This window comes from Callorhinus ursinus, unplaced genomic scaffold (assembly GCF_003265705.2).
Source record: "Callorhinus ursinus isolate GAN/ISIS: 27379988/994484 unplaced genomic scaffold, GSC_fseal_2.0 scaffold68, whole genome shotgun sequence".
Taxonomy (NCBI): Eukaryota; Metazoa; Chordata; class Mammalia; order Carnivora; family Otariidae; genus Callorhinus; species Callorhinus ursinus.
In genome coordinates, this window is record NW_027397130.1 from 6,392,342 (window position 1) to 6,403,516 (window position 11,175).

General features: G+C 59.2%; 1 protein-coding gene across 3 annotated transcripts; it reads left to right on the forward strand.

Annotated features, from left to right (window-relative positions):
- Window positions 1-738: 738 nt before the first annotated feature.
- FDXR (ferredoxin reductase) lies at window positions 739-10,855 on the forward strand. Of its 3 annotated transcripts, XM_025860009.2 has the most exons (13): window positions 739-921; window positions 1,507-1,625; window positions 1,710-1,781; window positions 6,478-6,573; window positions 6,782-6,904; window positions 7,085-7,198; window positions 7,553-7,654; window positions 8,429-8,536; window positions 8,792-8,876; window positions 9,013-9,212; window positions 9,294-9,465; window positions 10,116-10,286; window positions 10,418-10,687. In XM_025860009.2, exons 1-13 carry the CDS (start codon window positions 777-779, stop codon window positions 10,546-10,548), a joined length of 1,638 nt encoding a protein of 545 aa, XP_025715794.1. In that variant the 5' UTR covers window positions 739-776; the 3' UTR covers window positions 10,549-10,687. The 3 variants fall into 3 exon arrangements, with proteins under 3 accessions (XP_025715794.1, XP_073742102.1, XP_025715792.1); XM_073886001.1 differs by lacking the exon at window positions 1,507-1,625 and having other exon boundaries at window positions 740-921; window positions 1,684-1,781; window positions 10,116-10,299; window positions 10,418-10,855; XM_025860007.2 differs by lacking the exon at window positions 1,507-1,625 and having other exon boundaries at window positions 741-921; window positions 1,684-1,781.
- Window positions 10,856-11,175: the final 320 nt, after the last annotated feature.

Here is an 11,175-nt window from a genome sequence, read left to right on the forward strand (position 1 = left end):
TAATTACTGAGGTTTTTGGCGCCCCCTGAAATTCTGCACCCGAGTGTCTTAGCAGCCTCACCTAGTACCAGTCCAGTTGGGACAGGAATGGGAGGTATGGCTCTGTCCTTAGTACCGAGGGCAAGCTGTTCCTCCCCTGTTTCTTAACCTACGTGAAGGGGAAGGGGGTGAGGTGGGGCTTGATCTCTCAGGTTTAAAATGCTGCCTGGCCGGAAGTGGACAGCATGTGGCTGGGGTAACACCTGCACAAGGCCCATGTGCGGCCAAGGCCCCACAGGAGCCCTTTTTCCCAGACTTCCGGACTCCGTGGTTATCACGCTAAGGGCAGGGAGGCTCCTTTGGAACTCGACTCGTGATTGGCTGGGAAGAAACCAGGCCCAGGCCAGGAGTGTACGCTATCAAAAAGGACCGGCCCATGCGTCATCAGAGAGCGACGAGCGCCTCCGAGGGGGAGAGGCTTAGTAAAGTTAGCTCCTTCCTAATTGGCTCTCTCCATCAGGCGGGATTGAAACAGCGATGGAGATTCGCTCTCGTTCAACGCTAGCCTCCAGATGATTGGGTTGGGGAGAAATTTATTAAGTCACCAAGGCTCGGAAGTCCTGGGGGCGGGCCCTCAGCGATAGGGGGTGGATCGGCGGGCCGGCTTGTCTTTTGGGGGCGGGCTTCTTTCCGGGATGGAGGCGTGGCCTCCACGCTGTGCGCTCCCAGAGCGCGGGAGGCGGGACTTGGGGGCGGGGGCAGGTCGGGGGCGGGGCCGGAGCCCGCGCGGAGCACGGATGCCCCCGCAGCGAGCGCGGGGCGTCTCCGGGATCCTGTCCTCTGGCAGGTTGCTCTTCCAAGCCATGGCTCCGCGTTGCTGGCGCTGGTGGCACTGGTCGGCGTGGCGTCGGACCCGGCCGCCTCCCGCCGGGAGCACCCCAAGTAGGAGCAGGGCACCTACCTGTAGGGCTGAATGGCAGCGCCGGGAGGCCTGCGAGCGTCAAGTGTGGGGGTCAGAGGGGAGCTGGGGCAGGGCTGGAGAGGGGCGAGAGGGGGCCAGGGGCGAAACCGGAGGGGTCCACTCCTACGGACGAGATTGGCGTGGGGTACGGGGGCAGGTGGGGGCCTGTGCGGTCACATGTGTGTCAACAAAGTGAGAAGGGGAGACCGTGAGGTGCACAGGTGTGAGACTGGGTGAATGGGGGTTATATGAAGGTCTGGAAGCCAAGAGCGAAGTCTGAGGTAGAACAGGGGTCTAAAGGAAAGACAGGGGTCTATAGGGACAATATAGCGTTCTGTGGAGAGAGAGTGGGTAGAAGAGCTACAGTCGGGCATTGTGGGAGATCCACGGGGGCAAGATTGGGATGATTTGGAGTCCGTTGGAGGGATGTGGTAGTCTAGCTGGGTGGGTAGGGAACCCTGTAAGAAAATGAAGTACTGTGCAGGGCAGCTTCAGGGGTGATGGGGATTGTTGAGTGGGCATAGTAAATTCATGGGTGCGATGCGGGGCTCTGGATGAAGACACAGCCTTTGGGGGTTCAGACAAAGTAAGGGATCCTGCAAACGCCAAAGCTTTGAGGAAAAAGAGGAGGAGTGTGCAAATAGGGGTGAAGCTTGGGAAGCTCCACCTTCTGCCTGATGCTGATGTTGGTTTGGGAAGTGCTGATCTGACCTTCCAACCCTTTTCTCTCCCCCCCCCACCAGGCTTCCGGCAGCAGTTCTCTACGCAGGAGCAGCCCCCTCAGATCTGTGTGGTGGGCAGTGGCCCAGCTGGTTTCTATACTGCCCAACATCTGCTAAAGGTAAGCCACATTTTCCTGGTTCCATCTCCTATGATTCACCTGCGGCTCCAATCTTGGGGGAAAGCCCCACCCCCTTTGAGTTTTAAAAGCACTCCTGGATCCCTGATGGGAAAGGGGCTCCCAGCACATCTAGACTGGACACTCCCTATATGCTTTGTCACCTACATCTGGGGCTCCCCACTCGAGGTCCTCAGCTATGGGAGAAGTGGTCAGTGGCAGATGGCCTGCTCTGCCACGTTGGCCAAGCCCTTCATGGAGTTTATGCAGACCTGCAGATGACTTTATCCTGCCCCTCATCTTCCCTTCCTCTCTCTCCTCTGTCCTCAACATCCTACGTCTTGAGGCTACCCCCTCTTCTCAGGGTTTTCTGTCCCTGTAGCCACCTTGTCATGCTCCAGCCCTCCCCATGCTATGTTGTTCTTTCAGCCTGCCCTCCGTCCCCCATTCCTCCCACCCCAAGGCCGGAGCCTCAAGGCTTACAGTGTTGGCCTTGTTGGGCCGGGCCCCAAGGCTGTTGGTTACCCTTGAGACTTGGGCAGATCTGGGTGGGAGGGAGGGGGGAGGGCGAACCGCAGGTGGGAGGGGGAGAGGGAGACCTAGGCTGACTAAGACATGACACAGTGGCCTTGCTTTGGAGGGACTTGGAGTGTCTGTGGAGAGAAAGGAGAAAGAATGAACATATTAACTGTACACACATATATGCAGAAACTGAAAAGGTGGGATAATCAATCGTCCTAGTTTGCCTGGGACATGGAGCTTTCAATGTTAAAGCCGGGAGGGTCTCGGAGAGACCAGCATGAGTTGGACACCCTGCTGAAAAGTGACCTAAACACGCCTTCCAAGCAACACAGGTGAAAAAGCTAATTACTGAGATGTGACCAGCATGAGCTGAGTTAGGCGAGGTCAGTCAGAAAGGGTTTCCTGGAGAAGATGCATTTGAGCTTCACTGAAGGAGGTGGGCTTTGGAGAGGACATGCCACATGTGGGAGGTCATGCATGGACAAACTGCCTTGTGGTAGAATAGCCCTGGGCCCTGGGATGGAGACCAGGGATCCCACGGGGTCTGGGGAGATCCTGGAGGGCTTTGTGTAAGGTACATTTGCTAGCTGAGCCTGAAATTTGGGGAGCGGGGAGAGTGGGCCTCCCAGGCAGGCTTCTCAGTGCCCCCAGTGGGAGCAGTGGCCCTGGCCTGCACTCAGCCGGCACACGCTTGCACGCACTTTCCTTGTGAGAGGCGCTGGGGGATGGACTCAGGAGCCAGTTACAAGCCAGTCCTTGCCCACCGGGAGTTCCAACTACTGGCTGTGCTCCCGGGACAGGAACGTGCGCCACACATGTGGGACGGTGGCACTTAGCTGAGCGGGCGCTGTACGGCATCTCATCTCCCCATGCCAACCTTTGAAGCAGGTGTCATGACTCTTACTTCGCAGGTAAGGACACCGAGGCTGAGTGACGTTGCCCAGGGTCCCCACCTGGACAGGGAAGATGCTAGGACCCGAGTGCAGGTGGTCTGATGGCAGAGCCGCTCTCTTTTTCTTTTTTTCTTTTTTAAAATTAAAAAAAATTATTTTGGGGCGCCTGGCTGGCTCAGTCAGAAGACCATGTGACTCTTGATCTTGGGGTCATGAGGTCAAGCCCCAGACTGGGTGTAGAGATGACTTAAATAAATAAAACTTAAAAAAATGTATTTTCATTGAAGTATAGTTGATACGCAATGTTACATTAGTTTCAGGTATTCCACGTAGTGATTCTCCACAAGTCTGTATGTGAGGCCCTTACTCTGTCTCACCTCAGGTGTAGCCACCGTCTGTCACCATATGTGGCCTTTACGATACCATCGGCTATATGCCCTGTTTCTGTACCTTTCATCCCTGTCATTCACCCACTCCATAACTGGAAGCCTGTACCTCCCACTCCCCTTCCCCCATCATACCCCCCCCCACACCCACCAGTCTGTTCTCTGTATTTACGGGTCAGAACTGCTCTTGAGTACCATGCTAGGCCATCCATTCAGCAGTGGTTTATTGGACGCTGACATGTTCCAGGCGTAGGCTCGACCCTAGGAACGTGGATATGAGCAGGACAGACGTAGCCCCTGTGCTCAAGGACATGACAGCCTAATGGGGGGTGGAGTTGTGGAGTCGAGGTGAAGAGGGTTTACCCAGGTTCTGAGGCTCGAATAGTGTAAGCACAGAAGCCAGGGGAGGGGGGCGTGGGGTACAGAGAGCTACGCCCAGCCCGGCCTGGAGGAAGAGATGTCCACATGGCTGTCTGAGGACAGAAGCTGCCAGGTGGACGAGGGGTGGGTGACAGGCAAGAGAGTCCCAGGCACAGAGAGCCACATGGACAAAGGCCGGAAAGGAGGAGAGGATGCCCCCCTGGGGACAAGTGAGCTGGGGAAGAAAGGCTTGTGGGTAAGGGCGGAGAGCTGATGGAGGAGGCAGGTGGGCCCAGATCCAGGGTACCTCGGAAGCCACTGCCTTGGAGGCAAGCAGTGTCTCGTGGTGCCATCCACTGCCCTCCCCTCCTTCCATCAGGGTCCTCGGGTGGTTATTCACATGCTCAGACCTAATCAAACTGTTGACTTCAAGGCTGGAACCTGGGAATCAACAATTTGTAACAAACACCCCAGGGGGTACTGCCCACTGCTCTGGGTGTAGTTGGCCTCACTGGAAGGGTTTAGGCAAGCACCCCGTTTTTGCCATGGAGCTCTCCTTGCCTGTAGGGCAGACAGTGGGGCAGGGCCGGTGGCCAGGAGAGCAACGGAGAGCTGCTGAGGGGGCGAGGGGGAGGGGAAGATAGGTGACTGGGCAGGGTTGAGGGGAGTCGGGGACAAACCCCTGGTTCTGGCTCAGGCTGCGGGTGGATGGGTTGGGAGGGAACACAGGAGCAGAAGGAAAGAGCTTTGGGGGCAGAGGGAGTTGACTTGCATCTAGGTGGGTTTGAGGAGTCTCCAGTGTCGTCCAGGGCTGTCAGGTTTGGAAGGGGGCAGCCGGGCAGGGGAGAGAGTAGAGCATCGGCATGTCTACAGGAATCCGAGGTCACAGAGAGTGGATGCAGCTTCCCCAAGGGAACGTGTGTCAGGGGGGTGGGAGGGGTCCCACACTGGAAGAACCTCAGAGAGTGTTTTCATTAGAGGGGGGCAGAAGGAAAGAAGCCTGAGGAGGAAGAGCCGGAGGGAGAGGAGGGAGCTGAGTTAGGGAAGAACGGGTCCCTGAAGACAAGGTCGGCCGGGAGAGAGATCCAGTAAACAGGCCAGCACGCCGAGCATTGCAGAGGTGGCCTTGGACAGGGCAGTGTGACCAGGAGGAACGGATCCGTAGCAGGAAAAGATGGAAGATAAAGGCAAAATGCTGGGCTGTGTGGGGCACAGACTGCCAAGCTGAGCAGTTTGAACTTTGCCCCTTAGCGGTGGGCAGCTGGGGAAGGTTCAGGGGCGAGGCGGTGACATAATAGGAAAGGACAGCTTTCTGACTGATCACCCACAGTGGGTCCGGTGCTGGACTAAGTGCTTCAGGCCTTGCTCTTTAATGAGAAGCTCAGAAACATTCCCCGTGGCACAGAAACATGCCCCGGGTTGGTCCCTGCTGTGTGGATGCAGCATCATGGGGTGTAAAGGAGGTGGTTCGGGCACTACCTGTGGCTGGCATGGGTGGGGAGAGCAGGAGACTCGGATGGGCAGACGGGGCGTGGGGGGCCTGGACTTGGGTACAGGCAGTGGGGGGAGGGCAGGAGGAGGTTCAGACAAAGGTGAGGAGGTGAGTGTGAGCCTTCGTAGGGGTGAAGGCAACTGGAGGGCAGGATCTCATTTGGCCCGGGTCCCACAGAGTTGGAACTATCACAGCAAGAGCCTAGGATGGGGGTGCAAGGCAGGGCAGTGTCATCGACCGAAGCCCCAACTGCTTGACTCCAAATCTGCGTCTCTCACTGTCCTGACCTTCTGGATGCTTCCCAACAACCCGGAGAGGGGGCTCTTATCTGTCCCAGTTTGCAGAGGAAGAGTCTGAGACCCAGCAGATCTTGGGACTGGCCAGGGCCATGTGGCTGATCGGTGGCAGAGCCAGACCCGACCTCTCTGCCCAACCACAACCCTTTGCCTTCCCTGAGGGCCCTCTAGGTGCCCCAGATGGCAGGCGAGGTGGGACCACCTATATAACTGAGCTCATTTTTTCCAAGACTGAGAGCGAGCCACTTCCATCTCCCTCTGACCCCCAGAAGCTCCGGCTGTGCCCCCCACCCCATGTCCTGGTGGTCCCTTTTCCAACAGGATGACTTGGGAGACTAGAGCTAAGGCGAGTATGCATTTCAAAGGGTAGTTGTCAGCTCCTCAGACTGGCTGGGCATTTCTAGAACTATCAAAGGGTTCTAGGGCAGGGCTGTGTGTCAGGCCTGGCCCAAGAAGATGAAGAAGCTCCCCTCGTACGACTCCAGTGGCGGGCGAGCTGCCTCCTTCCTTAGTGCCAGAGTCCTTGCCGTCTCAAGGGGCTGGCAGTCCCGAGGTCTGGCCTCTGCTGCCTGGGCTACTCTGCTGCCCCAGTCCTGCTGCCTGGCTCTCCAGGCAGACGGGGAGTCGGGGGCCTCTCTTTCTCCTCGTGTCCTCAGCGCACTGAGCCAGGCTCTCCTGCCCTGTCGGGGAAGGGAAGACCCATAGAGCCCAGCCACTCCCTCGGCCCCACCAGCTGCTCTCTCTCCCCAGCACCACCCCCGGGCCCACGTGGACATCTACGAGAAGCAGCTGGTGCCCTTTGGCCTGGTGCGCTTTGGCGTGGCGCCTGACCACCCCGAGGTGAAGGTGGGTCTCTCTGGGCTGGAGGAGGGGTTTGGGGACTTTGGTCAAGGTCAGGAGGGAAAGGAGGCTCCCTGGCTCCATGGAATGACCCCAGGCCCTCTGTGTGGATGCCGCACAGGTTCCCTCCTGGGGACACTGTGAGGCGAGGGTGGCACAGGCATGATCCCTGGAGTGCCCTACCCCTAACCCCTTCCCCTCTGGGGCCTGGCAGAATGTCATCAACACCTTTACCCAGACGGCTCGCTTGGACCGATGTGCCTTCCGTGGCAATGTCGTGGTCGGCAGGGACGTGGCTGTGTCGGAGCTGCGGGCGGCCTACCATGCCGTGGTGCTGGTGAGTGCGGACGGGTGGAGGGCAGGACAACAGCCCGAGGTAGGGTGGAAGGCAGTAGGGGAGAGGCCCCACCCACTGGGCAGGGCCTGGGGTGGCAACTGGGGAGGAGGAGCCAGAAGGAGGCCTGCCAGGGTCTGCCGGGCGCTTAGCCGGTGCCAAGCACTCTGGGTCTTTCCTCAGAGCTATGGGGCAGAGGACCATCAGGCCCTGGAAATTCCCGGCGAGGAGCTGCCCGGTGTTTTCTCGGCCCGGGCCTTTGTGGGCTGGTACAACGGGCTTCCTGAGAATCGGGAGGTGAGTTTGGGGAGCACTCCTGCTGCTTCTTCCTCCCCACTCCTCAGCCAGGGCCAGGGGCCGCTCTTGGATGCCACAGCTGGGGGACGAGGGAGCCACTGTCCGAAACTGGGAGGCTCCTAGGGAGATGAGATGTGAGACATCCGGCTGCCTGAGGGGGAAGGTCAACCAGGGAAGGCCTCTGGGAGAAGGTGGGGCTGAGTAGGAGAGGAGAGGCATCAGCTGAGGCTCAGGTGGGGTGGGCTTTCCAGGTGTGGGGAAGCCTGGGGGCTCGGCTGGTGACTGGACATGAGCTGAGATTAGCCTGCCTGGGGCCAAGGCTAGGGGAGCCCTACCCAGACCTCTCACTACCAGCTGGCGCCAGACCTGAGCTGTGACACAGCCGTGATCCTGGGGCAAGGGAATGTGGCTCTGGATGTGGCCCGGATCCTGCTGACCCCACCTGAGCACCTGGAGGTGAGTGGGCAGGTCAGGGGCTGTAGGGGTGGGGCTGGGGTCACACCGGGGAGAGGATGCCACTGCCTGCAGGGTTCAGGCCTCACCTTCCAAGCTGAGCTCAGTGCCTCTGTTTCCCTCTGGGGCCAGGCAGAGGCCTCCTGGAAGGCAGCCCTTGAGCTTTGCTTCATACCGGTTCTCCCTTCACTTTCTGTACCCCAGCTACATGGTTGGGCCTCTAAAAACAACAACTATTCAGTGTGTACATATCACTCCCCCTGCCAGTTAACCTGTGTTTATCTTAGTTCTTGGCTCAATTGTCCCTTCCTCCAGGAAGCCCTCCAGTACCACCTTAATAGGTCCATTTCCCTTCTTCTCATAGACTTGTCTCCTTCTCTTTCAAAGCGTGTTGTCACCACTACAACCTTTATACTTGTTGATGAATATTTGACAAGTATCACTGTCTCCACCAGATCAGAAGCTCTGTGAGGACCGGCACCATGTCTCTTTTGCTTACCGTTGACACCCCACCCCACCCCCATGCCCCTTGCCTAGTGCCTGGCTCTTGCTACACACTGAGGAAACACTTGTTGAAGGAAAGAGCAGGAGCCTGGGTTGCTACTGGTTGGAGCTATTTGCAGAATTGGAGGCAGTGCTCCATCTGGCCACCAGGAGGCGCAGTGGTGCAATTCCAGGCTGCAGACCTCCCCGCTGAGGGTAGGAAAACCGCCGCTGAATGCAAAGTCCCCTTGCCTGGTCAGCGTCCGATGACTTCAAGCTCTCCTTTTGTGCCAGAAAACGGACATCACAGAGGCTGCCCTGGGGGTACTGAGGCAGAGTCGGGTGAAGACGGTGTGGATAGTGGGCCGACGCGGACCCCTGCAAGTAGCCTTCACCATTAAGGTGCTGGGGCTGGAGGGGGGTCAGGGTCCCAAATAGATGGTCTGCCCTTGCGAGGTGTGGCAGGACTGAGCCCCTGAGAATGACTGCTGCCTTGGGGTGGGAGAGAGGGGGAGGCAGGCAGGGCCCGGGGGCCTGGCGCCTTCTGTGGTAGGTGGTGGTGGTATCTCCCATCTGGGCTGGGCTCTGGGGTGTGTGCAGGAGTGGACAGTGCTCTGGCCCTGAACTCCTCCCCTACCCCCTACCCCCACCCCCAAGGAGCTTCGGGAGATGATTCAGTTACCAGGAACCCGGCCCATTTTGGATCCTGCGGATTTCTTGGGCCTTCAGGACAGAATCAAGGGTGAGGGGCCCTGACCTGGCCCCCTAGCTCACTAGGGAGGGGATGGTCTAGGTCAGAGAGGGCTTGGGGGAGGGCTTTGGGAGAGAGGGTTGTAATCCAGGGACAGGCCTGCCTGAAATGTTCTCATTGCTGACAGAGGTTCCCCGGCAGAGGAAGCGGCTGACAGAACTTCTGCTTCGAACAGCCACGGAGAAGCCAGGGGTGGAGGAGGCTGCCCGCCAGGCGTTGGCCTCCTGCACCTGGGGCCTCCGCTTCTTCCGAAGTCCCCAGCGGGTGCTGCCCTCACCAGATGGGCGACGGGTAGCTGGCATTCGCCTGGCAGTCACCAGACTGGAGGTGAGTCTCGTGTTACCCAGAGACACCCCTTTCTCAAGTCTCCCCACCCCAGCCTGGTGTTGCCCACACTCTCCTCAACAGGGTGTTGGTGAGGCCGCCCGCGCAGCGCCCACTGGAGACACGGAAGACCTCCCTTGTGGGCTGGTACTGAGCAGTGTTGGGTATAAAAGCCGTCCCATCGACCCCAGTGTGCCCTTTGACCCCAAACTTGGGGTCATCCCCAATATGGAAGGCCGGGTTATAGATGTGCCAGGTGAGAGGATGCAGGGAGGCTAGGCACCAAACTATCGTGGGGGATGGAGAGGCTGCTGTCTCCCATTCATTCATTTGGCCAGTGACCCGCACTAAGAAACTACCCTGTCCCTGGACCCCATCCTGGGGCCCAGCCACCCTCCTCCTGGCTCGAGCTGGGAAGGAAGTTCCCCGGCTAGCCGACATGCCCACGTATGCCTGCTTACCTCGTCATTCACTTGACCGAGGCCTGCTCCGGGCTAGGCCCCCGTGCTCGGGGCTGGGATTAGAGATCACACAACAGCCCCTGTCCTGAGGGACCTGCCAGTCTGATTAAATACCCACATGGCTGCCTACTCATTCATCCCGTTCATGTTTAGAAGGGCCTGCTGAGACTGGAGGCGGGGCAAGGCCCATCTCCTACCCTCAGGGAGCTCCTGGCCCACAGCGAGACTGAGGCGGAAGGGGTGGCGTGGTAAAAACAGGTTGAGAAGATTCCAGGGCGCTGGGCCAGGAGCCACAGTGGGCCCAGGTGGCAGGGCTGCTGGGAGGACTTGAGGTGTGCGGATGTGTGTGCACGTGTGTGTGTGTGTGTGTGTGTACTGGGGGCTCAGGCTTGCCAGAAGTATCCAGCCACCTCCCCTTTCCTGAGCCCGTGTTGTCCCTTGCCAGGCCTCTACTGCAGCGGCTGGGTGAAGCGGGGGCCCACAGGGGTCATTGCCACAACCATGACCGACAGCTTCCTCACTGGCCAGATGCTGCTGCAGGACCTGAAGGCCGGGCTGCTGCCATCTGGTCCCAGGCCTGGCTATGCGGCCATCGAGGCCCTGCTCAGCAGCCGAGGTCTGGGCCCCGTGTGAGCTCTTGGGAGGTGTGGTGGGCAGCCCTGGGCCTTTCCGCTGTTTGGGAGGGGGTGCTCTGGGCTGGGGGTGGAAGAGGAGTGGGAGGCAGTGACTTATCTTCCTGTGCTTCAGGGGTCCGACCTGTCTCTTTCTCGGACTGGGAGAAGCTGGATGCCGAGGAGGTGTCCCGGGGCAAGGGTGCTGGGAAGCCCAGGGAGAAGTTGCTGGATCCTCAGGAGATGCTGCGGCTGCTGGGGCGCTGAGCCTAGATCCCAGCCTGGCTGGCAGGGAGAGAAGGCATGCTGTGCGCGGGAGAGGGGCCTGGGTCAGTCAGCGGGACTCTGCACCACAGCTGTGTCGCCTGCCCGCCCTGGCACCCGGTCTTGGCTGCCTCTTTTCCAGGAGCCTCTGAGCACTTCCTCCTGGCAGAAGGTTGCCCTTGCCAGAGATAACCTTAGATGGGGATGGGTGGAGGTGCAGGCTGACTTTCCTCCCTCCCACCTCTTTCCTGTCAGACTGTGGAGGGTCACCAGGTCAGGAATATACTGGAAATAAAACAGCTGTAATGGAGGGCCAGTGGTTGATATGTGACTTCTTTTGGGGCCTGGGGTCACCTTCCAGCCACAGCTCCCCTCCTGTCACCAGGTGGCGCTGCAGAGCCAGCTCCCTGCTCAGGGGCCTCTTGGGGGCTTGAGGGGGTTAGCCAGGCCTCGAACTCTCTCTCTCTCTCTCTCTCTCTCTCTCTCTCTCTCTCTCTCTCTCTCTCTCTCTCTTTCTCTTTCGGCTTGGCTCTGCTGCTGTGACCTGCCTGGCTGCCTTCTGCTCACGCTGCAGGCATCCTGGGACCCCAGCCTGCCTGCTCTGCTGGCCCTTCGGCCCAGTTCCCTTTC

Excerpts from the sequence above, each read along its gene's own strand:
- FDXR (XM_073886001.1), top strand. The coding sequence starts at position 777 with ATGCCCCCGCAGCGAGCGCGGGGCGTCTCCGGGATCCTGTCCTCTGGC. Across the intron at positions 6,905-7,084 it reads CCTACCATGCCGTGGTGCTG|AGCTATGGGGCAGAGGACCA; the intron begins GTGAGTGCGGAC and ends GTCTTTCCTCAG. Across the intron at positions 7,655-8,428 it reads CCCCACCTGAGCACCTGGAG|AAAACGGACATCACAGAGGC; the intron begins GTGAGTGGGCAG and ends CTTTTGTGCCAG.